The sequence below is a fragment of the Nasonia vitripennis genome, chromosome 5 (genome assembly GCF_009193385.2).
Source record: "Nasonia vitripennis strain AsymCx chromosome 5, Nvit_psr_1.1, whole genome shotgun sequence".
NCBI lineage: Eukaryota > Metazoa > Arthropoda > Insecta > Hymenoptera > Pteromalidae > Nasonia > Nasonia vitripennis.
The window spans coordinates 6,282,764-6,306,805 of NC_045761.1; the positions used below are offsets into that span (position 1 = coordinate 6,282,764).

General features: G+C 38.3%; 6 protein-coding genes across 11 annotated transcripts; 3 read left to right on the top strand and 3 right to left on the bottom strand.

The window, feature by feature from the left end:
• The first annotated feature begins 1,451 nt into the window (after window positions 1-1,451).
• On the top strand, window positions 1,452-5,036 carry LOC100123281 (arginyl-tRNA--protein transferase 1). 3 transcript variants are annotated; one of them, XM_016989470.3, is made up of 9 exons: window positions 1,452-1,990; window positions 2,435-2,561; window positions 2,638-2,771; window positions 2,843-3,261; window positions 3,384-3,545; window positions 3,757-3,912; window positions 3,991-4,163; window positions 4,242-4,503; window positions 4,582-5,032. In XM_016989470.3, exons 1-9 carry the CDS (start codon window positions 1,894-1,896, stop codon window positions 4,726-4,728), a joined length of 1,677 nt encoding a protein of 558 aa, XP_016844959.1. In that variant the 5' UTR covers window positions 1,452-1,893; the 3' UTR covers window positions 4,729-5,032. The 3 variants fall into 3 exon arrangements, with proteins under 3 accessions (XP_016844959.1, XP_008217188.1, XP_008217190.1); XM_008218966.4 differs by lacking the exon at window positions 3,757-3,912 and having other exon boundaries at window positions 4,582-5,036; XM_008218968.4 differs by lacking the exon at window positions 3,384-3,545.
• Window positions 4,843-13,453, bottom strand: LOC100123270 (sialin). 3 transcript variants are annotated; one of them, XM_016989469.3, is made up of 6 exons: window positions 13,338-13,453; window positions 8,224-8,565; window positions 7,549-8,023; window positions 7,160-7,479; window positions 6,833-7,077; window positions 4,843-5,841 (listed from the first exon to the last, which is right to left on the bottom strand). In XM_016989469.3, exons 1-6 carry the CDS (start codon window positions 13,399-13,401, stop codon window positions 5,686-5,688), a joined length of 1,602 nt encoding a protein of 533 aa, XP_016844958.1. In that variant the 5' UTR covers window positions 13,402-13,453; the 3' UTR covers window positions 4,843-5,685. The 3 variants fall into 3 exon arrangements, with proteins under 3 accessions (XP_016844958.1, XP_001606885.1, XP_008217191.1); XM_001606835.6 differs by lacking the exon at window positions 13,338-13,453 and adding an exon at window positions 9,704-9,915 and having other exon boundaries at window positions 4,850-5,841; XM_008218969.4 differs by lacking the exon at window positions 13,338-13,453 and adding an exon at window positions 9,009-9,655 and having other exon boundaries at window positions 4,850-5,841.
• LOC100123260 (2-hydroxyacyl-CoA lyase 1) lies at window positions 11,948-17,532 on the top strand. 2 transcript variants are annotated; one of them, XM_003424469.4, is made up of 12 exons: window positions 11,948-12,100; window positions 13,872-14,013; window positions 14,078-14,162; window positions 14,978-15,159; window positions 15,662-15,838; window positions 15,912-16,153; window positions 16,237-16,422; window positions 16,502-16,577; window positions 16,667-16,904; window positions 16,973-17,080; window positions 17,149-17,272; window positions 17,340-17,532. In XM_003424469.4, the coding sequence occupies exons 2-12, from the start codon at window positions 13,896-13,898 to the stop codon at window positions 17,433-17,435; spliced, it is 1,632 nt and encodes a 543-aa protein (XP_003424517.1). In that variant the 5' UTR covers window positions 11,948-12,100; window positions 13,872-13,895; the 3' UTR covers window positions 17,436-17,532. The 2 variants fall into 2 exon arrangements, with proteins under 2 accessions (XP_003424517.1, XP_001606876.1); XM_001606826.6 differs by lacking the exon at window positions 11,948-12,100 and adding an exon at window positions 12,420-12,766.
• On the bottom strand, window positions 17,517-18,209 carry LOC100678866. The gene is made up of 2 exons (XM_003424468.5): window positions 17,967-18,209; window positions 17,517-17,895 (listed from the first exon to the last, which is right to left on the bottom strand). Exons 1-2 carry the CDS (start codon window positions 18,047-18,049, stop codon window positions 17,601-17,603), a joined length of 378 nt encoding a protein of 125 aa, XP_003424516.1. The 5' UTR covers window positions 18,050-18,209; the 3' UTR covers window positions 17,517-17,600.
• A 259-nt stretch (window positions 18,210-18,468) lies between these two features.
• Window positions 18,469-20,562, bottom strand: LOC100115033 (dolichyl-diphosphooligosaccharide--protein glycosyltransferase 48 kDa subunit). The gene is made up of 3 exons (XM_001608066.6): window positions 20,269-20,562; window positions 19,318-19,944; window positions 18,469-19,233 (listed from the first exon to the last, which is right to left on the bottom strand). The coding sequence occupies exons 1-3, from the start codon at window positions 20,402-20,404 to the stop codon at window positions 18,689-18,691; spliced, it is 1,308 nt and encodes a 435-aa protein (XP_001608116.1). The 5' UTR covers window positions 20,405-20,562; the 3' UTR covers window positions 18,469-18,688.
• Window positions 20,563-20,946: 384 nt separating this feature from the next.
• LOC100114996 (NECAP-like protein CG9132) lies at window positions 20,947-23,748 on the top strand. The gene is made up of 3 exons (XM_031931983.1): window positions 20,947-21,469; window positions 21,695-22,091; window positions 22,620-23,748. The coding sequence occupies exons 1-3, from the start codon at window positions 21,372-21,374 to the stop codon at window positions 22,893-22,895; spliced, it is 771 nt and encodes a 256-aa protein (XP_031787843.1). The 5' UTR covers window positions 20,947-21,371; the 3' UTR covers window positions 22,896-23,748.
• Window positions 23,749-24,042: the final 294 nt, after the last annotated feature.

Genomic DNA, 24,042 nt, shown 5'->3' on the forward strand with positions numbered 1-24,042 from the left:
TATCCGAAAGACGTTGCAACTTTTTGCTGCTCTACTTTTTATTTTGAAAGTTCGATCGTTGAACTAATGTTATATATATATATATATATATATATATATATATATATATATATATATATATATATATATATATATATATATATACAGTGCTTGTTTTCTAATCAGGAGAAAAAGCCGAAACTGACAAGTAATAATACATTACGATACGTGTGACTTAAATGGTTCTTTTTACACGGCGCAGTTAGCACCCGAGCGCAGCGAGGGCGCTCAGCGCCGTGTAAAACTGAACCATTTAAGTCAAGAGTATCGTATAAAATTTTATAGCACAGACTGCTAAAATCCGCAAGTCTCGCCTATTCGTGACTTATAACAGCGGATTTTAGCCATACTGTGCTATAAATATATATTAGCGTTCAAAAAAGAAAAATCGAAAATCACTGGCAAGAAATTACGACATCTGCATATGCGATACGAAATAATGATAAAAGGTTTATTCCAGAATACTGCATTTAAAAATTTCGTCGCAATTGCTCACTTTGATTTTATTCATTCATACGCCTGTTTTTCGACATATTTTTCACACAACTCTAATACGCGGTTCTTCTATAAAATTCAGATAATTATTCAGATAATTTTTGAATTACAAAATTATCTCGAAAATGTGGTAATAGGTGAGCTATTCTGCACGTATCCATATACTCGCGATCAAAAGAATTTCAACGAGAATTTTCTCCTTTTACGAGAGTATTAGCATAAACGGCGCTGTATACACTGGAAGACGCGCTGCGACAATAATAATAATAGCTTCGTATCTGCGGACAATGATGCCGACCCTAAATTTGCTTTGTGCATTGCTTTATCTTAATAAAGGGCATTCCGCGCGCAGGTAACTCGGAGATAACTTGTTATCTTGCGCTATTCTCATTGTTTAAAAAAAAAAACTTTTTTAATTTTTCGATATTAATATTATTAAAATTGTTTCAAACGCTGCATTTTTTAAAAAATTTGTATTAAAATAAAAGAATGCTTCCTAAAAATCTATAAATTAAAACAATCAGAGAAAATCGTTACTCCAATTAACTTTCCAATCCAATAGAGCTGTTGTATTCAATTAAATTCGATGTCATGCTTCGCACGCGCGGTCAAGCCGCGGAACGAATTGCGACCTTCTCTTTCTATTCTGCATTATACCATGCATATAATGGATCCCATAATGTGATGACGCGCGCCTGCAGTCTTAGAAGTAATTAAATTTTGTTTAAAAAGATCGGAGATTCGCCTTTAATTTCGAGTCGAACAACGTCATCCTTTCTCAGAACCTATAAATAGAAGAAATCGAACTTTTTTTATTCTCTACGAAATATTCGTCGCACAAATAACGTGTTTAAACGGGGTGTTTCTGTTTTGAGCGCTCTTTTTTTATCAATCAAAAAAATTTTTATTCGTAAGCTAATTGTTGTAGATATTTTGTGAGACCAGCAGCGACGCGTATCGGCTTCAAAAGTAACTTCAACATCGACAAAGTGCATATTCGCGAGCTCTGAGGATAATAGCCACCTATAGATGCGAAAATCAGCCATCTTGAAAGTTTTGCCAACAATGAAATTGGCTGGCCTGCCAAGAAAAATATCGTGCAGAAAAAAACTTGTCAGCAAACAAAAGAAAGTAAAAGAAAAATCGCGATCCCCATCAAGAGAGAAAGGATAGCCACATAACCTGCAGTACTCGACGCATCCACCCACGCGCGACAGAGCAAATCTCGATATAGCTTTTTGCTGCATTCTACACTATATAAGTACTTAACTTACTTGTGTAACAACACAGCACAGACGATTGTAAGCAGTCGTGCAGAGGTCGTCCACGTTCTCTCATGTCGTAGTGGGCAGCCGGACGATGTCCAGGAACCTGTACAGCATCGTCGAGTATCACTCGAAGCAGGAGAGGAACAGCTGCGGCTATTGTCGTAGTCCTAACACCAGCTACAGTCATGGTGAGTATTTTTGTTTTTCAGTGTAATTTTCGCTTTTCCATGGATTGTCATAATTTGATTTTTTGTCGATATGGGAGTCCATGCAAGGACTTTGGAAAAATTGTAAACATTGTTTGTAAGAAAGCACTTTGCGATTACTTGGAAGTAGGTCAAAAAGGATTAACTGCAACAGCCTTTAATAATTAATAAAGCACAAATTGGATTGTTGATATTGTGTATTTAATAGTTTGTGTTACTGTTATTGTCTTTTATACTCTTTTTAAAAATGCAATTGAATCACCTACTTTATCAAACTATTATGTCAGCTATTGTATCCGATTTTGTTTTTTTTCTTCATAATGTACTGTAATGTGGTGAAATTTCACACATCTTGTTTTGTCTTTCGGTATTTGCTGTATCTGCACATTCCATATTATGACCAAACATACTTGATTTTTATTTTAGGCATGACCACTCAACTTTTGACTGTACAACACTATCAGAGTTTGATAGACAGAGGATGGAGACGAAGTGGTTGTTACTGTTATAAACCTATGATGAAACGTACCTGCTGTCCTCATTATACAATAAAGTAAAGTTTTAAGATAGTAAAATGCATAACCACATATGCTTAACTAATGATATCATAATTTTCTTTAAAACTTTAGATGTGACGCTTTAGATTTTAAACTCTCCAAATCTCAGAAAAAAATTTTGAAGCGTATGGTAAAGTTCCTGAAGAATGAACTATCAAAAGAAGAAGAAAAAAAAGCTAGTCGAATTGGATGTGACGAAGATATAGGTATACTAATTTATTCTTTAAATACGATCATACAGTTTTGATAGAAATAATGATGAGATTTTTTTTATTAGTTAGGGGTATGGAGATTCCAGATTACTCTATGTTTACAGAGAGAGCAGATACAGATGCATCTAAAATGCAAGTGACTTCTGTATCAGAAGAGCTTAGTCATAGATTGAATTCTACTGTAGATAATACTAATTTAAATACTAGTACAAGCAAACCACCTGACAAAATTATTGCAAGTACTCCAACTCAGCCTATGGAAACTTCAAGTAATGAATTAAGACGCGCAAATTTCGATTCAACTCGAGCCCCGCAAAAGAAAGCGAAGCAATTACGTATTGAAAGAAAACAACAGAAACTATTAGCCCAGGGTAAAACAATGGAAGAAATTAATGCCATCATGAAGAAAAATAGGCCTCAAAATACTGGAAAAACTCTGGAAGATTTCTTTGACGAAATTGGCAAGTGCTCCAACAAGTTAGAGGTATTTATTTATTCTTTTTTTTATTTGAGTCTTAACTATTACACGTAAGAGATCGGCAGTCCTCTTTACTCCAACTTGAAGATTATACAAATTAAATAAGATTTTATGTTTTGACTTGTCAGTTGAGACTAGTTAGAACGTCGCCGCCAAGCGATGGTTACAAGAAAAACGCTAAAGAGTCTTTTCAAGTTTATAAAAAGTATCAAACCTCAATACATGGTGATAAGTTGTCAAAACTTTCAGAAGAAAGGTACGCAAGGTTTTTGGTCAGATCTCCTTTAAGGGTAAATCTATTTTTTTAATACCTACTAGAAAGCATTTCCTTGGGAATATGTAAAAGCCATGAAAAGTAGCGCTATCACATACTCTTACATGAAATGAAACGTAATTGGAGCAAAGTGGACCTGTCTTGATTGAAATGTAAAAGGAGAGAATAACTCTTCACTGTTCTATGTCTAATTTATTTCATATAAAGGTATTTGTCGCTTTTATCAGATGAAATTAGTAAGAGTCATGTCAGAAGAATTTCTTGAAACGCTTGACAAGAGTGCAAAACTTTATAAAAAGTATCAAATGACAATTCATAAAGATAAGCCTAAGAATTGTGACAAGAGAGCTTTTTTTGATTTCCTTGTCAGAAGTCCATTGCAGGTACACTTTGTTCTATTATACACATTTCCTGAAAGCAATCCTCAACTATGCTAAATTCTTATATTTCTATTTTTTAAGCAATGGATACCGGAAGATGGTCCCCCTGCTGGTTATGGATCATTTCATGAGCAATATTGGCTTAATGGTGTTCTAATAGCTGTGGCAGTTATTGACATTTTGCCATCGTGTGTATCTAGTGTTTACTTTTTTTATGACCCAGCATACTCTTACTTATCTTTAGGAACATTTAGGTACTATTTTAATAGCTAGCAAAAACTTAATTGATCACGTGTATAAGACAATTTTTTGATTAGATTTTATTTTTACAGTTCACTTAGAGAAGTATTTCTGACTCGACAATTAAATAAGTATTCTCCTGACCTAAAGTATTATTATATGGGATATTATATACACTCTTGCATGAAAATGCGTTACAAAGCAAAAATGAGACCGTCAAAACTTCTTTGTCCAGAAACATATGTTTGGTGTGATATTGACAAATGTTTGCCAAAGCTAGATGCTTCAAAGTACAGTAGATTGAATGAAGATTTGGAAGCTGTAGATGAAAATGGTGAAGTTGATACTAACCAGGTAATTAAGTTTTTCTTTTTTTGTGTAAATTCATGATTTAAATATTTTGTCTTCACACAATTTTACTTTGAAATGCAGGTTTTGATACTTTATCATAATAAAGCAATGATGTATGGAGTTTACAGAAGACACGTCCAAAATGAAGTCGTTGATAATGAAATAAAAGAGTATGCACCTTTAGTTGGTAAACAATGTGCTTTAAACATGCTATATTTTATTGATTGATAAACTAAACTGTAGATTAAATGTTTGATTTTGAACAGCCATGAAATGCATTGATAATTGACAAATTTTGAAAAATAATGAAGGAAGTAATGATCTTTTCAAACAACTTGTACATTCTAAATTCTTTTTTTTTTATTTATTGCGTTAACGTTTTTCAAAATGAAAAATATTCCAAGTAACACTGACAAAATTGATTTTCGACACATAATGAGTTCATTTCTGGCCCGTAAAATAAAAACTTTGGAATATTTAGTGCTGTGGTACAACGTTTGATTAAAATTTGTATTTTATATTCTAAGATTAATCGACGATGAAAAAACCACCGGTATTGTAAATAGGTTCTATCTCATAGAATAAGTTTCATTATGTTTCAATTATACAAGTTTGATGTTTGAATGACAGTCTTCTCTCTAAACCGTCAATGTAAAAACAAAAAGCTTGTATAGTAAAAGCATTGAAAATTCAAGCGTAAAACCATTAAAAATATTTTCATCTTTCAAGTTCTCCACTAACATTTTAATCGATTCTGATTAAATAAAAATGTACATACAGGCTGCAGCACGGTTATTTATGAAAATTATTTCAATGTTATTTATTATTAAAATTGTAAGACTCAGAAGTCATTGTTTAAAAATTATTCTTAGAAAGCTGCGATTTAAAACAGCTGCAAAGCAGTTATTGTAACAAATATTTTATAAGACAATTCGTGAAAATTAATAAAACTATCAGATCTTTTAAATTTTACAGTTCTTATTACACTTTACGTAGCACAACAAATAGGTCAATCACGTCAATCTTCATTTTAAAACGTTCGTTATACTAATTTAATTCGTATCACATTCCTTTGGTATGCAGTCAGTTATTTTTATACGTGTATAAAAACGCAGAAGGCGTGCTTTTATCTATCACAATGCAAAGTAATTTACACGCTCGTCAATGTCCGAAATGACTTGTTTACTATGCGTTGGCACTTGTAGCATTCTTCGCGTCTCTTTGTCTTGGCTCATTCCAGCTTTGTATTTTGGCGCTTCCACCAATAATGAAGACAATCATGCAGAAAATGCATACGGCAGCACCGATCCAAAACACGATTTGCCACTTATCGATGGGATTCTGCAAAGAGATGGCGTCAAATGATCATCACGTAGCAAGATATATGACAAAAACAATACATTCATGCGACATTTAAATGTCTTTAAAACGTATATGAACTCCGAGCGGTTACATAAAGTACCCAAATGCATGGGTTGAACATCAGTGGGCGGTTGAACAAGTGTTAGGAAAGCGTTGATGGTAGTATCGATATTCAGTCAGTACAAACCGTACTATAAATAATCAATAATATATAGTTTCGGTGCGTACCAACGAATTGCGAATACCGTTAGTTACCCAATCGAGTTGTGATAATTGTAAGAAAAAGTTTTTATGCATATCGGTAGCATTTTGCAAAGACAAACATCGATTGATCGCCGATGATGATATGCGTGCGTTTATATAACCCAAATGTATGGTTGAACATCAGTGTGCAGTGGAATTAGTGGAAAGCGTTGGTGGCAGTATCGTTATTCAGTCGGTACGAACCGTACTATAAGTAATTAATAATATATAGAAACGATGCGTACCAACGAATCGCGAATACTGTTAGTCACTAAAATATCGTTATAATAAGCAAAATGTTTATACATTAGTAGCGCAGTGATGTTAGTATCCTCCTCCGATGAATCGTCAAACAAAATTTCCTGGTACACCACCGTACTATGCGTCAAATACCAAAGTATCGGCCCGTGCCAGGATCTCATGTTTGCCTATAGAATATCCAAATGATTCGAAGCGAACGACAGAGACAAATGCACGAGTACGACCCGTACTATGCGTTTTATCTCCATAGTTCTAGGTCGTACCTTGCACTTGTCTCTATTATCTAGTGAATTAAAGCGTTAATCGAATACAGTCTCCCAAATGGCGATGAAATATAGAAGCGCACGGCAGAGACAACTACACATTTACATCTCATAGTGCCAGAGAGGCACTGTATACTTGTCTCCATCAAAAACAAGCACAAGCAGTAAGCAGAAAAATGTATGTCCACATTTATCGAACTCACTCCGTATTTGCCGGCTATGGCCTCGACCATCGGCGGTATGATCATGCCGGTGGTGGTTCCTATGGTGTTCATGATGCCGTAGAGGAAACCTGCGTAGTTTGGCGAGAGGTCCTGGTTGTTCGACAAGTTGGCGATACTCGCGGCGCCGTTGAAGCCCAGCGCCAGAAAGAGAAAGACGTTGGCCAGTGTGAACGAGCAGCCAACATAGCCGACGACGATCAGACAGATGCCCGGCAGAAAGTGAGCTGAGAACCAGTTGCAATATACAAAAACTGTACTTACCTGTTGCTCCGTACTGTACATCATTAACTCTATACAATTGCTTACAGAAAATAGTGGCGCATTTGCGGAAGGCCGTGAGCGAGATGATCTGACGCTTCTTGACGGTGTCACCAGCCCAGCTGAAGAAGAAGCCGAAGACCATGCGTCCGAGCCAGGGCAACGAGGCAAGAAATCCACCCTTGGTCAACTGGAAGCCCAGCGCCTTCGTCAGATATAGCATCATCGAGTTTTGGTAGAAGAACAGCAGGAAGAGGTTGCCAAAGTGGCAGACCACCAGCGAGAGGAACGGCACCGAGCTGAAGATTTGCCCGAGTGGGGTCTCCTTCAGTGATGGCTTCTCCGATCGCACAGTACCAGCTTGCGACCTTTAATCGACGCGTATTTAAGCTCTACTCGTGATGCCAAAGTACTAAATCACACGACGAACAACTCACGTTATGATAAAGTTCTTCTCCTCCTCGGTGATGGCTGGATGCTCTAGTGGCGAGTCGTACGCCAGAAGGTACCAGAAGAACACCCAGACGAGCATCAAGGCCGATGGGATGTACCAGCCGCACTCCCAGTTAACGTGATCAGCAATGCCGGCGATCATTGGATAAGTTAAGATTGTGCCGAAGGTTCCTCCCAATAGAGACCAAACGAATCGTGCTTTCTCATCGGGTGGCGACCATTTGGCCACCATCGTGTGACAGGCCGGGAAGATGACGCCGCCCGTGAGGCCTACCAGGACTCGCGTGCCCAGTAAAGCACCCCAGTGGATGTTCGCAAGAATGGGACTCAAGAGAGAAGCTATTGCGGCGACTAGGGACGTCCAGAGGATCGTCTGGCGAGGACCAAAGCGCATCGACATTATACCGCCGAGCAAGTTGCCAGGGACGTTGCCGTACGCGTAGGCGGCTAATAGTTGACCTGTGGAAAAGTCGTTGATTTAGTGCTCGTTTAATTTTTAAAACGAATACAAAAATAAGCTTTGACCTAACGGTAACTCGTACTTACAAAAAACAAAAATTGTATATCTGAGATATACTTTGTCACCGAGGTCGAAGCTATCCGCAATCGCGTACGCGCAAAAATGCGAAAATTCATCATAACAAAGAGACTCAACGAACCTCGAACTTGCGGCGACCAATCGAACGGCCTTCCACTCATGAGATCGCCAATCTCTCTTTGTCCAGGATTCAGCTTATCATCTGCTTGTCTCTTACTCCTGGAAATCTCTCCGGCCACGATGTCGTGCAAAACGTCGTCGGGATTGCGCCAGAGAGCAGCTAGTTTTGGAGTTACCACGTCGGCCGAATGTTCCTGGACACACGCTCCCGAGACCGATGAATTGTTAACTTCGGCAGCGATCATCGGCACCGCAAGAATCGGCATTTGCAAGCGACACATGTACGACGTCCAGCAGGCGGTGAACATCATCACACAGATTATCGCTCGCACCGGCAGCCATCCTACGGGGGAAATACTGCTATAGGATTACTGGAATACTTTGACGTGCGACGGGGGAGTTTGAAGTTTTTTTTAATTGCGAGGGTTAGTCTGAGCAAAACATGCGACGTTGTGTATGAGCAAAATACGTTCACGTAACGATTAGAGTGCAGATTGAACGTATAGGGAATAAGAGGTACGATCGGAGTTTACAATTAGCGCAGAGGAATCGTCATGCTTGCAAAATCGAGAAACGATGTTTTTGTTGTTATTTAGAAGCGCAGGCATACGTTGAATGATGAAACGATTTTCCAAGATATTTATTTTCGTGCTTGCGCAAGGAGCGTTTAAAAATGTACTACTTTGCAGTCGATGCATAATGTTAAAGGTTATTCAACATTTGTCTAATTTGACATTGTTAGCGAAATACTTGGATGGGATCTCGTCATGCGCCGACATAACTTACTTAATAATTTCCAAAAGTCCATATTGATAAAGAATTAATCGAAACTTCGTCAAACGTGCTGCGAAGCGCCTAGTTAAAACGTCAAATGAAACATGCAACGAACCTATTCCTATATCGTGCCATTGCTATGCCAACGTGCTTCATTGTAAATAAATGCTTTTATTTTTTAAATATGCAGGTGCATTCTTTTGATAATATAGTTTCGATGCAAACATGCGCGTCTAGTATTTAATAATTCCGAGCGTGATTCCGAGCTTAAAATTCACAAACAGACATGCATTTACGATAAAGAAAATTTTGCAAACGTGCCAATGCAGGATTAACAATGAAAATCGTCTTATCTCTGTTGATCAATGTGAATAAGCATACGATTAATAAAGCACAAATCCGTATTCTCACGTTTTCGTGCAAATGCGCAAGAGATTAGTACGGGAAAAAATTCTACAAATCCAACAGGAGCAAATTTAATTAAACTCAACAAACGTCTAAAAATATTATAATCGAAAAGTTAATAATCAACTAGCTATACAACTAAATGAATATTCTCATTGCCAATCGGTAAAAGACTATCAAGGTGTATGTACTGTCCAGACTAGCAAAGCAAACTTCGAGTAAGCGTTAAAATTTTCAAATTCGAAAACCTATTCGAGTTACATCTAACGACAATCAAGCAACAATAGTATAACAAAACTTACTCGTAGGGATGGCCCAACTGAAGAACCTCTTATCCCACATGTCTGTTTGTTATCCTCGTAAAAACCTCTCGAAAAATTGCTCCTCCAGCGACTCAGCTCGTCGCGCAAGTGGAATCGAAATGACGGCGAGTTCGCATGTTGAATTTCCTCACGAACGAGCGCACTACCGGACGACTTTTCCCAGCGAACTGATTGCTCAGCACCGAATGCGCGGCTCATTTATACCGGCTCTTTTCCGGGCCCTGGAACCATCCCCACCAGAGCTTTTCGGAGGGACCGAACCTTCGCGTAGGTACGGATACGCAGGGGGTAACTCTGTAGGGGAGGTAGGGCGTTATTGCTAGCTACGTTAATGAGAGGACTTATAGCCGAACGGAGCTAGAGCAATGAGTTGGAGAAGGTTTGAGGCGTCGTTGTTGCGAATAATACGGTAGAGAGGGAATTTCGGAGTGCGACGTTATTCGCCTAGCGAAATGTATTTGTTTTGAGAAATTTCGGCGATCGTATGTCGCATACGTATGTCAACAAATTTATATATTTAGCGTTTTTCGTATACATAGACGATACTAATTGAGCTCTTTGAAAACTCAGAAAATTTTTTTTACACTGCGTGTTTCGATTTTTATAAAAATTGACATCTCACATATGTCCCAAGCTATTTTACTTATTTTATTACGTCACTCGTGGAAAAACGAGTGCCAGAGCATTCCAGAATCCCGGGTTGTTGTACAATTAAAAAGTCATAAAACAAAATTGCCAATAATAAGGAAAGTTATGTATTCTATGAATGTTTGTAGCCGCAACAATGTCAACGACACCGGAGATATTGTACCTGAAAGCCAAACAGCTCGCGAATTAATGCAATAACGACGATCTCGAATTTCCTCCTATAAGTTCGCACAATAGATCGGCAGCTGCTCTGTGAAAAATGAGCCAAGCAAAAAAATACAGCCGATATCGTGCTCGTAAACTCCGCGCGCTGTAACACACCGTCGTTCCAGGATGATCGCGATCGTGAAATCGTCGCGGAAAACTGTGGAGGAAAAAAAACACAAACCCGCCGCCGCGAATTTTATGATCCCGACGTAATAAGCGCAATTTCGCGCGTCTCTCGTTGAAGTTTCTGCGATTGCGTGATTTTTTCGGTTCGTCCGACCGATATGTAATGTCACGTAAATTTCTCGAGGTTGATATATACATCTGTTAAAAGAAGGAATGACTATAGCGATTTGCTTAAGTCGATCATTTATTTCTACGCATTCAACTAATTCTGCAGCTTGTCTAAATTATTCGACGAGTGCAGTAGTTTCTATCCGATTTTCCGTACCATGTCAGCTTACATAAAGTAATTTTGAGAATCTGAATAGCTTTGGGTTTAGTGATTTGATATTAAGCGCTTTTTAAAAACTGCTCAAACAGCAATAATATAATCATCGAACAATTAAAATATAATATTCGTAGTGCAGCGGCGCATCGTTAGTAATCGAATACAATGACTCGCATATAAACACGCGCATCAAAATAGGAATTGGGACAGTGAAAGCTATATGCGTTTTGCAATTAAGGAAAATCGAAAGAATTTTTCGTGTACTGTACTTTTAGCTTCTACGAAAAAGCGCTCGAGTATAATCTTGAACTTAATCGATATACGTTCAAATTCACTAATTCGTTGCTCAACAAATGGATATAGACGTCAACACGAATGAGCGCGCATCCTTAATAACAGACACTCGTATCTTCCTCCTTCTGACAATCGTCAAGGCTATTGTTGTTCTATCCAAACGTTTCGTGCTCGGAGATATTTCGTAATGAAAACCGCGCGACATAACGATTTTTTTTCGTGAAATGCGACGATCTACTCGCACTAAGTCACAGAAAATCTTCTCAAAAAACAAAAGCAGTATATACCTAGTACAATACGCATATATATATATATATATATATAGGTATACCGTATACGAAACGAGCTTTACAATATGCACGACGGCAGATGTTCCGTCTACAGCTACGACGCGTACGTAGCGCTTTCTCCCCGGAAAAATCGCGCAGGTATAGGCCTATAAAAGTGTCCCCGCGGCAGACCGTGAGCAAAGACGAACCTCGGATTTAGAGCGTCGCGCGATTTTATAATCCTCCGAAGAAACAGTGGGACACGTAAATTATACCTTGTTTGTCTGCCGAGAGAGAGAGAGAGAGAGAGAGAGAGAGAGAGAGAGAGAGAGAGAGAGAGAGAGAGAAACGAGGATCTTCGGAGGGTATATACTTAAGAGAGAGGAGAACGAGGATTTTCGGGTATTAAGATGGAAATAACAGCGCAGTTCTGCGAGAGGACTTGAAATGGGGGTCATCTGGCGAAAAGGTCTGCGGGGGAGATTTTAGAGTGCTGACGCAGTTGGAGTACGTATTATATATATGTATACACACACACACACACATATATATAGTTATAATGGGTTGCAGTAGAGTTTGAAGTTTAAATTTTAAATATCCAAAGGCGTAGGATTTTGAAGGCCGCGTGTACGCGCGCTTTTAAATATAATATACATATATACATTTAAATATCTTTTAAATCGAAAAAATTATATAATTAAATAATTATCATGTATATACTCAATAATGTTTTTGCATTTATTTATATGAAATTTTTGTAGGCTTCCCGATAAATAAAAACGACACTCATGCTTATATATGCTAATCGCTTTGCCGTGACTAAGCAGAATATATGATATTACACGCATAAGCGCATGAGCGCCGCTAAATAAATTTACAATAATATATATCTCGTTCGTCGCTTATAACCCCTCGCTTGCATACTCCAGCAGATTTCAATCGGTTCGCAACCGGCACAGTCGCACTTCAGATATACGCTGAGCAATTATAAATATCGTATATCTATATAGTTGAAAAGTTTGCATAGTAGGGTGAGTCCGCGGAGTGCAGACGAAGAGTTGTTAGCTCCAGTTTATAAGTGTATTTTGAGGATTTTGCGACCGTTCGAATATCGAATCGACGATGACAGAGACTAATGGAGATCAGATTTTAGCGGAGGCTCTCAAGGAGCAGGTAATTGCCGTTTTTAATTGCTGACGTTTTTCGGCAGAAGTTTGATTTTGTTTTTGTAGGTTATATGCTTTCGCTTTGAGTTTAGTCGAGTATTTTGCTGTTAGTTTTATTGAAGATTTGGTGTATTTTTTCGGGTTGAGGATTATGTAATGGAAGAGCTGTTGGTTAGTTGAGGATGAAAGCTTGTCGATTTTTTCTTGTTATATCTAAACAAGTTATTATCTGTCATGCATTAGAAACAAGTGTCAATGATCGCGTGACCGTTTAGCGCGAAATTCAAACTAGCGATATACTTAGACACCTGTAGCATTCGATGATCGTTGTCGCGTGCATTATAATCAGGCTAATTGCTCATTAAAAATGGCATTCTATCGATGACATTTTTCTTTGGTTGATATTTTTAACGCGCAAGCCAGAGGATGATTCACAAGCCAAAAACTTTGATTATACCCAGACAGTCACATTTTAGCCATACGAATTATTCCGTATTATTTTAACGCTGAACTCGTACGAAGAAATTGATGAATATTCATAAATTACACGCCAGAGCGAGATGCGCTAATTTTTTTACCTCGTTTACTCGTCGGTATCAACGGCGTCTCCTCGCCCACTTCGGGAAGCATTGTCCAACTCATGATAAGAGCTGTTATTTTATATAATATTGATGATAATCGAATAAACCGACGAGGCTGAATATTGTACTGTCAACTCCGTCTAATAATTTCAGTGTACTGATGCTTCACTAAGAAAACTAATGTATAGCCCGATGCTACATTAACGGACTTTCTTATCGGGCTTATCGTCTGTTTTTTTTATTTCGTAAAGTGCACGGTTCGACTGGCATTATCTCTCCTCGACTCGTAGCTTCAAATTCTTGAGTGCCCTTTTGTTTACATCATACAGAGCGATATTTTTTATCTTCGATAATAATGTGTATGTGTACATATATAGCCGTAAATTAAATTGTGAAAATAAAAAAATGCATAGTAACAAATTGAATTCAAAATTCGTATTAACCGAAATTTTAGCTGAACAAAAAAGCGAAACTTGAGGTGTATATCCAATAATTAAAATTCACGAATTTCGCGTTTTTCTATCATTCCAGGGTCTCCGTTACGTGTTTGGCATAATGGGCCATCCGGTGATCGAGCTGGCGCTGTCGATGCAAGCAGCGGGTCTACGCTATCTCGGCTTCAGGAACGAACAGGCCGCTTGCTATGCTGCCCAGGCTTACGGATACTTGACCAGTGAGTATGACTTATTTTCATGTTATATAAATAAGCTTTTAACTAATTTTCATGCATTTTTTAGAAAAGCCGGCAGTGGTCCTATGCGTGTCCGGACCAGGACTGTTACACGTAATCGGCGGTATGGCCAATGCCCAAGTTAATTGTTGGTAAGTGTATAATGTAGTACACGATGATGGTGATGCAAAAATAATAAGCAAGAGATCCCAATAGTATATATGTATATGCCGAATAAATTCGACCGAAAACGCTCCTGATTCTTAACTTATCAGTGAAATCGTCGGAACGTGGATAACTGGGCTTTATTATATACAAAAATTATAAATTATGACATATCGCCTTATGTAACGTAATAATGACCGAGGAGCCTCGTTTATTTGCAAAAAGACAAACCATCGTACGAAATTAGATTCTAATCAATAATAAGAATCGTATAAATCTTTGTTTGGCAAAACTGCGAGTAACGCGCGACCCATTAGTTAATTCACGGTCAAAGATCTGTTGCGCACGATAACTGTACGTAATTGCCCGGTACCATAGAAATTTTATTTTTTTTTATTTGGGCCTTCCGCGGAAGACGCAGAGAAAATCAGTGACGGAAATCATTATAACGATGTTTTAAGTGAATTAGTTGAAATGCGTGGCGCAATGCATGATGGACGTAGTTTTTCCTGATGTAACGACTATAACTACACTTTGTTTCAAAATGTGCAACTGATGCTCTGCAAATGAAAATGAGCCTTTTTATTTTCTTTTGAATATACTTCAATAATATCTGCAGCTGGCACATTTTCTACTATAAAAACGCAGTTATTGCATTTCTAAATTATCCAAGCATAATGAAAATTAAAAAAAATGTTATACAACGCTCCATATAAAATAAAAATAAAAGAGAAAAACTTTCCGCGCTACGTATATCCTATAGCCATAAAAGTCAATAACCCCCCTAATACGATTCTCACAGGCCAGTATTAGTCCTTGGCGGCTCGTGTCCCCAGGATCACGAGGGTATCGGCGGCTTTCAAGAATGTTTCCAAGTCGAAGCATGTCGTCCCTACTGCAAGTACTCGGCTCGACCGCCGTCTGCCAACCTCATCCCTCAACACGTGGAGAAGGCCGTGAGACTTGCCACTTACGGACGGCCAGGTATTGTCTTTCGCTTCCAAGGGTTTATTGCTCTATTATGGGGACCGAAGGAAAAGTATATTTTGTGTCCGCACGCTTTTCGCACGTGACGCGCAGATGAGCTATTTTGCCTATTTGTGTGTGCGTGTGTCTGTTGGGAGTGACGCTGGCACTTGGTGAACCGTAACGTCGAGATCGGTATTGATGAGAGTCCTAGCGATTGTATAGATTCTTATACCTGGGCTTCTACGCTTTGTTATTGCTGTTTGAGAAGAGCTCGTACTCTCCTTTACATTTGGGGGCTGTGGAAGCTTCGAGGGATCATTTGCCGATATCCAGCTGTGAATACAGCAGATGCTATATTTATAGCTACGGAGACCGACCGACAAGGTCTTGTTTTTCGAGCATTTAATTTTGCCATTTAAATTTGTAGATGCGCTACACACTGTAGCTTTATTTATTGCTATTATAATATTTAGAAAAACGATTTTCTATATGAAAAAAAAAAAAAAAAAATTGGCAGGTGCGGCCTACTTGGACCTACCGGCAACGTTGCTAAAACAGCGAGTCGACGGCAGTCAAGTGGTAAAAGTACTGCCGGTTCCAGAGCCACCTCTGATTTTCCCCGATGTCAGACTGATCGAGGAAGCCGCAGACCTCATCGTTCGCGCTAAAAAGCCCCTTATAATTACCGGAAAAGGTACATCCATTAAATTTTCATTACTTAAATAAAGAAAAAAACATTTTCTCATCATTTCTATTTCTCGTTGCAGGTGCAGCGTACGCTCGCGCAGAATCGCAAGTGCGCGAACTGGTCCGCTCGACGGATCTACCATTCCTGCCGACACCGATGGGTAAGGGTGTGGTACCGGATACCGATGCACACTGCGTTTCCAGTGCCAGGTCAACCGCACTGCTTCAGAGCGACCTGGTACTCCTTCTTGGAGCTAGGCTTAACTGGATGCTCCACTTTGGCAAACCGCCTAGATACCAGGCTAACGTCAAAATCATTCAGGTATGCTGATTGTGATGTTTTATTTAAATCAAAAAGTTTAATTATATTTGAATATGTTTATGGAGGACGAGTAAAATTTTCAGGTGGATATTTGCGCAGAAGAACTGCACAATTCCGTGGCGGCCACTGTCGCGATTCAAGCGGACATCGCTCCGGTAGCCGAAATGTTGACAAAAGCACTGAATAATAGGAGGTACCGCTTGTCTAAAAACGATCCCTGGTGGAAGGAATTAGATAACAAAGGAAAGAAAAACAAGGAGATCGTTGATGTAATTAATATTAGTATAATCAAGGTGACAAACTATAATAAGTTTTTCAATGTTCATTTACCTTCTTGTTTATTTGCAGAAAATGAGCTTAGATATGAGAGAGCCTCTGAACTATTATGCAGTTTTCAAAGTAATCCAAAGCTTGTTACCAGAGAGTGAGGCTTCTAATTCTTTTTTCAATACCGTAAAAATGAGAATGTTTTAATTATAATGCAAAATGTTTAACAATCATGCATATTTTTAGACTGCATAATTTGCTCTGAAGGAGCCAACACCATGGATATTGGTAGAACGATGATCTTGAACAACCTGCCAAGACACAGACTCGATGCTGGTACATTTGGTACCATGGGTGTGGGATTAGGTTTTGCTGTTGCCGCTGCTCTCTACTGCAAGGACAGTCATCCAGAAAAAAGAGTTATCTGTATTGAGGGAGACAGTGCTTTTGGATTCTCTGGCATGGAATTGGAGACTATGTTTAGGTAAATTATTCATATATTTACTAAACTTTCCACCTAGGTGATTTAAAACATTGGTCTTTATGTTCTAGATATAAGCTACCAATAATTATTATAATTGTAAACAATAATGGAATTTACGGAGGATTTGACAGTGAAACTTATGATATCATTAGATCTTCTGGGGATGTATCAGATGTGTAAGATTTTACTTCAATGTATGTTTGATCTATGACCAGCATGCGATGAAAAAATTGTTGTTTTTCAGAACACCACCTAATACATTGACCCCAGAAGCTCATTACGAGAATATGATGACGCTTTTTGGAAAGAAGGGATACTTTTGTAAAAATATTTATGAAATTAGAGCAGCTTTAATGACTTCTTTAAAGGTAACTTTCTTACTTAGTATCAAATGCGTTAATGCACCTTGAAATTCCAAATTATATGTGTTTTTAGGTGCAAGATTCTCCTAGTCTCATAAACATTATGATCAACCCTCAAGCTGATCGAAAAGAACAAGCATTCAGTTGGTTGACTGAATCCAAACTGTGATAACCTGTCCACTTTTTTTGAATAATTGATATGTCAGTAATATGGAATAATTCTTTTATACGGTTGTTTTAATAAAGTTGATTTTCTTAAAAAAATATTAAATTTATTAAATAAACAAAGATAAGTTAATTTCTGTAACAAAAGTATAAAAATTATTTGGAACAATTAATTGAGAGCATGCTTGATTTGCTCTGTGATTTTATGTGCAGCTGCTGAAAAGTCACTGACATCAGATGTTTGTTTTGATGCATTATCATTTGACTGTACGGTGTCACTACCCCCTCGAGCTCCATCTTCATCTTCTTCTAAGTCTCGTAGACTTACAATCTCATCCAGATTTTCGATATCAATTCCAGCATCTTTCGCCGTTATTATCAATTTCTCATTCACCATTTTCATTGTCGTGGGTAAGGATGCATTTTCTTTTATCAGATTATTTATTGTATTCAACTCCGTTTTTCTGAAATGAATTTCACATCACCATACTATTTGTCTACATGACAAAATATACTTATGTCCATTTATACTCACAATTTAAGCATGTCATCATTAATCTGTCCCAAGAGTTTCTGAATTTCAATCTTTATTTCAACTTCTTTTGGAGATTCGGCCATAATTAATTGATATTTTGACTACAGATTTCAACGTAAACTATCACAATTGCTTCGAGTCTTTTCTTAAAAACGGTTTATATTTCAAAACCAATTCAAAACTGTCAACAAGGAATAAGTTCCGCGTTCCGTAACGGCGGGTAATATGATGAGGTGGAATTGAAACGATCACGTGACATAGGAATGTTTTTTCATTGATCGGTAAAATCGCTAATTAGGTAATCGATTGAAGGTATATGGAAAATAAATTTGAATATCTCAAAACTACACACGCACACTTAGATTATTGATTCAAAGAACAATGATAGGTATAAATAAATAATGAATATTTTTTAAAAGGATATATATATATATATATATATATATATATATATATATATATATATATATATATATATATATATATATATATAAATTAACAATAGAATTTCAAGTTTTATTTTTATTTTGTGTATGTACAAAAAAATAAAGCTCACTAATTGTGAAAAAATGATATTTTCAGACGCTTAGTATGACCGGCAATTCACACATTTTAAATGCACTTGTACAAAAAGTCTACTCTCACACCAGCTTACTAATCACAGTAAGACTGCATTTAAAAAAAAGTTCTATATCTCATTACTCTCAGTGCTTCTTGAGTTTTCATTCAGCCTTTGCTTTCGTGTCATCCTTGAAGTGCAAGAAGACAATGGAGAATAGGAAAACACCACCCATCATCGAGAAGGCACTGACGTAGTAAGGATAAGCACTTGGAATAAAGCGTTCGTACTGAGTATGCTCCAAGGGTCGGACCGACACCTGAGTCGTGCTGTAAAGGTGCGTGAGGCCGATGCGAGTATAATCAACCTTGAATTGGTAGACTCCGTACACGTCGGGAATCTTGAATCTTGCCTCGTAGCGGCCGTTCGATACATGTTTCATGGTAGTTCTGACAAAAGGATCGATTCTGACGAATTCCAACTGCAAATCGTCAGCAACGAACGGAACCCATTTGTCACCAGAGAGCTTTTCAACATTAATGGAGTAAACAACATTCTCCATGATTGTGTAAGCTGCAGGAGGCTGTGCTTCTCCCTCCTTGTGGTGATGGACAAAAGAAACTCGGATGACACCATTCTCTTTGAAGACCCAGCGAGCCATTGCTTCAGCAACAGCTTTATTTCCTGAAACTTCGTGTTTCTTTCCATCTAAAATGCAGTGCAAATGTCAGTATATTGATTAGAGTAAATTTGATAAATTATAAAGAGATCTTGATAAATATGAGTTACTACCTTGAGCTTTCCGCACAGGACTAGTGAAAGCTTCATCACTGAAGAAGTATAATGATCCAGAAAACAGTACCCTAGCATTGTTCCTTGCCTGCAAAGCAGCAATGAGCAAAGTGTTCTTTCCAACAGCATGTGGGTACTCCTTGACAGGCTGTTCAGTATTGTAAGTGTAAGCAGAGCTTGAAGCAGTCAGCAGCTTGAGTACCAATGGATTGTCTGAATCAGCGATCAATCCAGTTCCTTGATAGAGTAGAGGTGGTACATTTCTGCTTCCAACAATTACAGAAGCATCAATCAAGTTTGAAGGATCAGCAACAATCTTGGTATGGCGCCCGGTATCAGAAATGTCATAGTTCATATGATCAATGACCGTGGCACCCTCTTCGTCAATCTCAAATCCACACTCAGATGCCAAGTCCCTAAGAGCATCACCAGACTGAGAAGAACCAGCCACCAGAACATTGCCTCCTCCATCAATAAAGTCGGTGATGGCCTCCACACTCATAGAACCTCCAAACTCCTCTACAGTTGGTGCAAAGATGATCAAGTGCTTGTACAGGTACTCTCCATATTTGGAGAGCAGCAGATTTGCATCATCTGCAAGCTTGAATGACAGAGTGTATCCACTATCTGAAATCAACATGAGATTTATTATAATTATATAAAATACCTTAACAATCTTTAAATTGTTTACAGTTAGTTTTTCTCTTAAAAGAATCAATAAAAACAACAGAGAAACCATTAGAATAATCATTGCTCCAAAATAATACTGTGCATTGTATAAAAAGTAAATCTACTTATATACTTGAAATTTTATTTACAAAAATACACAGCAATGCATGTTTCCAACCAAAAAGCACATCAATGTCTGTTGCTCCAAAATCACAACCCCCAAATCCTTCCCGAATACTGTCAAAATCAGCTCTAAAATTCCATATAATTAAATATACCAACCTTGCAGTATCTTGAAGAATATCGAGTGTGTTTCCTTGATGGCCAGGTTGTCGAGGAGCACGAGGGTCGGCCCGCCGGCATTGACCCCGGCGACGAGGGCCGCCAAAAGGAGGCAGACACCGCTCGCAAGTTTCATGGTTATCCGGTAACTTTAAGTGACTCTACGCCGATTATTACACGGCGACGACGTAGTTAGAGGGCGACAATGACAAAGTACACGACGTCGTCGGTCTCTCGGCCACCACTTGCTTGCCACGAAGCCGCATCGACTGCCGCGCCCCAACTCGCGCGAGTTGCCATTTCGCGAGTTAACTTTGGCGGTAAATTCAAATTTCGAAAGACTCATAAGCTAAAGTTTCCTGATCATATATCATAGAAGTCAAGTTAATTAATAAGATACATTGAAATCGTGTGTTTATATATTCAATATCGCAATAAATTTTTCGCGATAAACCGTAAATTCATCGTAGCGTATAGCTTCAACAAAGAAAGTTGAACAAAACGGTAAATCATGCCAAACGAAAAGAAAAAAAAACAAATAAACAAAGCAGATAAGCTGTATACATAAATATAATGCCTACAAAGTCGAGACGACAATCCAGTCGACCAACCATATTACGAGCATCAGCTCGTGATTCACCGCAAGTATTCATTGGTAGGCGTGACAGAGAGATAATCCTTATCAAAGCGCGCACCGGGCCGAAAACATACGTGTACCGCGCGCGCGACGCGCACCCCCACATCCTTGCTATTCACGTGTGCGCTCGCGCACAGCACATCCACCGCGATTGCGAGTTGAAGAGAGGAGGGAGTGAAAGAGAGAGAGAGAGGACGAAGCCAGAGGTCAACACTACAGGAAGAGAAGAGAGAGCGTACGAGCCACCAGCGACTTGTCAAAACGTACTCGTGTCAAAGAGGAGGAGGCAGTGTGTGCCAGAGTAGCGCTGCGCCTTGACCGTTTCTCTCTCTCTCTCTCTTATACTTACTGTTGTGTGAGTGTGTGTGTGTGTGTGTATCATCATCGACTCCGTTTGTATCTCTTTTCTTCTTAGAAGGCTTTGGCCGTTGTTGTTTTTTCTGCTATAACGACGACAACGACGATAATGGAGCCGAGCGCGGAAACGTACGAGAGTGTGCTCCTGGTGAAATCGGAGGTGTTCGTCTTCAAAATACCCCCAAGGTCGACCAACAGGGGTTATAGGTAAGTGTGCCCATGGGGATTTTTCCTTTCTTATATATGCGCCCTCTCTCTCTCTCTCTCTCTCTCTCTCTCCCTCTTGCTCCCACTCGTGGGTTGGTTTTTTGCTATGCTAATGGCTATTGTTTTCTCTCTTGCGAAATCCGCGCTCTCTATTTCGAGGCTCCTTTATGTATGTCTGCTGTAACACAGCAGCACCTGTGAGTAATAAGAGTTTGTTGTTTTCAGGGCTGCCGATTGGAACCTGCAAGAACCCTCGTGGACAGGTCGCATGAGACTAGTGTCCCAAGGTGATGCTGTGGCAATAAAGCTGGAGGACAAGATGACAGGACAATTGTTCGCTAAGTGTCCTATAGAGCAGTATCCAGGCATCGCAGTTGAACCTGTAACGGATTCCTCTCGTTACTTTGTTCTGAGAATCCAGGATGACAATGGCAGGTCTGCTTTCATTGGCTTGGGATTTCTGGACAGATCAGACAGTTTTGATTTGAACGTGGCGCTGCAGGATCATTTCAAGTGGTTGAAAAATAGAGATCAGATTGAGAAAGAGAAGGAGAAGCCCAAGCAGGAGCTAGATCTTAGGTTCAAAGAGGGAGAGACTATCAAAATCAACATGAAGATTACTGTGAGTGAATTGCGGTTGTATACATGGTAAAATGGGTTGCACAGGATGTGGAGATATCTTGGATCGTATAACTGTAATTTGATTGGTGCTTTCACTTCTCATTTTCTACACTAGCTCTACTAACAGCAGTAGTGTTTTTAATGTCATGTATGCAGAGCAAGCCTTTTTTAAAAATGTAATCTATGTATCATAAGTTTAGATATGTTTTATCTAAATGTATGTACTATATACATATATACAATTATAAATTGTAATTCAAGGCATCAATTATTTATAAGTTTATTTCACTTGAAATAATAAAACAAAGAGTTCAAGTAGAAACAAATGATAATGAAATAATATTTCAAAAAGAAAACAAATCATTTTATTTTTGGTGCCTTTATCTTTGCTTTATGATAGCAGTAAACAGCGTAATTCATATTTATCTACATTGATATTTCTATTGTATTGAAGAGTTTCTTTCCATAAAAAAGTTGTGCTGAAATTCTGCGTAAAAATTACCGAATTAAGATATATATATTTTTGCAGAAAAAAGATGGCAGTGAAGTTTCATCCAAGGCAAAACAGCGCCCCAGCACAGGCATTGGACTTCCTCCTCCTCCAGGTGGTGTGAAAATCGCACCACCACCAGCAAGGACACCTACCATGTCACCAGCACACAAACCTACACAAAATCCACAAAATCACAGTGGAACGGGACCCGAATGGGGCGAATTTGCAAGCGCCTCTCAGCAGCAGCAACAGCAGCAGAACACAGCAGCAGCCCCTGCAGCCTCGACGAATGCCAGTTGGGTCCAATTCTAATAAATATATAAAATTCAGTGGAATTGCGCTTAGCTCCAGCATAGGTCTTTGATTTATGTATGTATAATTTATATATAAAATATATATATATATATATTTGGAATAGCGATGTTACGCACATAAAGTGCGCATACCTGCTTCTGTGCGTATGCAATTTAGGTATGGCGATTATGAGAGATGATGGAAAAATAATGGATGTGTGTTCTTGAGATTGTTCATATCTTAGCTTAAACATAATTCACTTTGAAACAACCTGTTTGAAAGACAGAAAGAAACAACAACAAATTCATTGTTTCGCATTTAAGACAAAGAAACTCGTTTTTTTCTTTGACGTTGTTCCACGTTTTCCTTTTTCATGGTAGATTATTAATTGCAGTATTAGTCCACAACTTTTTTTATGACGTATATACACCGTTCTCGGATTTTAAATTTGGGTCGCGTGAGGGGCCTCAATTGCGATTCCAGATCTTCAAGTTTGTACATATTGTTGTATCTTGAGAATGAAAATAATCTATTAGAAAATCACTAGGCCTATGTGGAAAAAATATATAAAGTGCGCGTTGAGATTGTTGAAAATGATCTAAATAAAGGAAAATGAGTGGAATGCAATCGTCTTCGTCCAGGAGACGACAACGTTTCGTGCTGGCTTAAAAAAAGCAGATATTTTATGCCGTGATCATTCTATCCAGTGTAACATAATGTATCAGCGTGTTGAAACAAAATAAAATGTCGTTGCGCCGATCATCACTGTTGTAACTAGTATGAAATAGATTAAGAATATTCCAAATGTGCAAACACTATGGATGCCCTCGATATATATTTTCTTCAAATATAGAATAGCTCTAAAATTAAATTGGTATTACTCAATTTCAACCTCGTCTTATCGATTTGTACATAATATATGTATGCTGGAAAGGTAACGAACAAAGAATGTGGGTCGACAGACTCGGATTAACCATTCATTAATTTATTTATTTAACAAAATTTGAGATTCTCGATTGTTATAAATTGTTCTTGATGCACGTGTCATAAATTTACAGAAACGACGGTAAAGTCAAATCAGCGGTTGACAGATAGCTTTGTCCATCGGTATACACATCAGTATAGACTAAAACGCTTCAAACTTTCAATTTCATTGAACCAAATT

Excerpts from the sequence above, each read along its gene's own strand:
- LOC100678866 (XM_003424468.5), bottom strand. The coding sequence starts at position 18,049 with ATGGCCGAATCTCCAAAAGAAGTTGAAATAAAGATTGAAATTCAGAAA. Across the intron at positions 17,896-17,966 it reads AATGATGACATGCTTAAATT|AAAAACGGAGTTGAATACAA; the intron begins GTGAGTATAAAT and ends AATTCATTTCAG.
- LOC100123270 (XM_016989469.3), bottom strand. The coding sequence starts at position 13,401 with ATGAGTTGGACAATGCTTCCCGAAGTGGGCGAGGAGACGCCGTTGATA. Across the intron at positions 7,480-7,548 it reads GAGAAGAACTTTATCATAAC|GTCGCAAGCTGGTACTGTGC; the intron begins GTGAGTTGTTCG and ends CGTCGATTAAAG. Across the intron at positions 5,842-6,832 it reads CCATAGCCGGCAAATACGGA|AATCCCATCGATAAGTGGCA; the intron begins GTGAGTTCGATA and ends ATCTCTTTGCAG.
- LOC100123281 (XM_016989470.3), top strand. The coding sequence starts at position 1,894 with ATGTCCAGGAACCTGTACAGCATCGTCGAGTATCACTCGAAGCAGGAG. Across the intron at positions 3,546-3,756 it reads TGGTCAGATCTCCTTTAAGG|ATGAAATTAGTAAGAGTCAT; the intron begins GTAAATCTATTT and ends CGCTTTTATCAG. Across the intron at positions 4,504-4,581 it reads GTGAAGTTGATACTAACCAG|GTTTTGATACTTTATCATAA; the intron begins GTAATTAAGTTT and ends TTTGAAATGCAG.
- LOC100114996 (XM_031931983.1), top strand. The coding sequence starts at position 21,372 with ATGGAGCCGAGCGCGGAAACGTACGAGAGTGTGCTCCTGGTGAAATCG. Across the intron at positions 21,470-21,694 it reads TCGACCAACAGGGGTTATAG|GGCTGCCGATTGGAACCTGC; the intron begins GTAAGTGTGCCC and ends TGTTGTTTTCAG. Across the intron at positions 22,092-22,619 it reads AAATCAACATGAAGATTACT|AAAAAAGATGGCAGTGAAGT; the intron begins GTGAGTGAATTG and ends ATATTTTTGCAG.
- LOC100123260 (XM_001606826.6), top strand. The coding sequence starts at position 12,716 with ATGACAGAGACTAATGGAGATCAGATTTTAGCGGAGGCTCTCAAGGAG. Across the intron at positions 16,423-16,501 it reads AAAACAAGGAGATCGTTGAT|AAAATGAGCTTAGATATGAG; the intron begins GTAATTAATATT and ends GTTTATTTGCAG. Across the intron at positions 17,273-17,339 it reads CTTTAATGACTTCTTTAAAG|GTGCAAGATTCTCCTAGTCT; the intron begins GTAACTTTCTTA and ends ATGTGTTTTTAG.
- LOC100115033 (XM_001608066.6), bottom strand. The coding sequence starts at position 20,404 with ATGAAACTTGCGAGCGGTGTCTGCCTCCTTTTGGCGGCCCTCGTCGCC. Across the intron at positions 19,945-20,268 it reads ATTCTTCAAGATACTGCAAG|ATAGTGGATACACTCTGTCA; the intron begins GTTGGTATATTT and ends TGTTGATTTCAG. Across the intron at positions 19,234-19,317 it reads TCCTGTGCGGAAAGCTCAAG|ATGGAAAGAAACACGAAGTT; the intron begins GTAGTAACTCAT and ends ACTGCATTTTAG.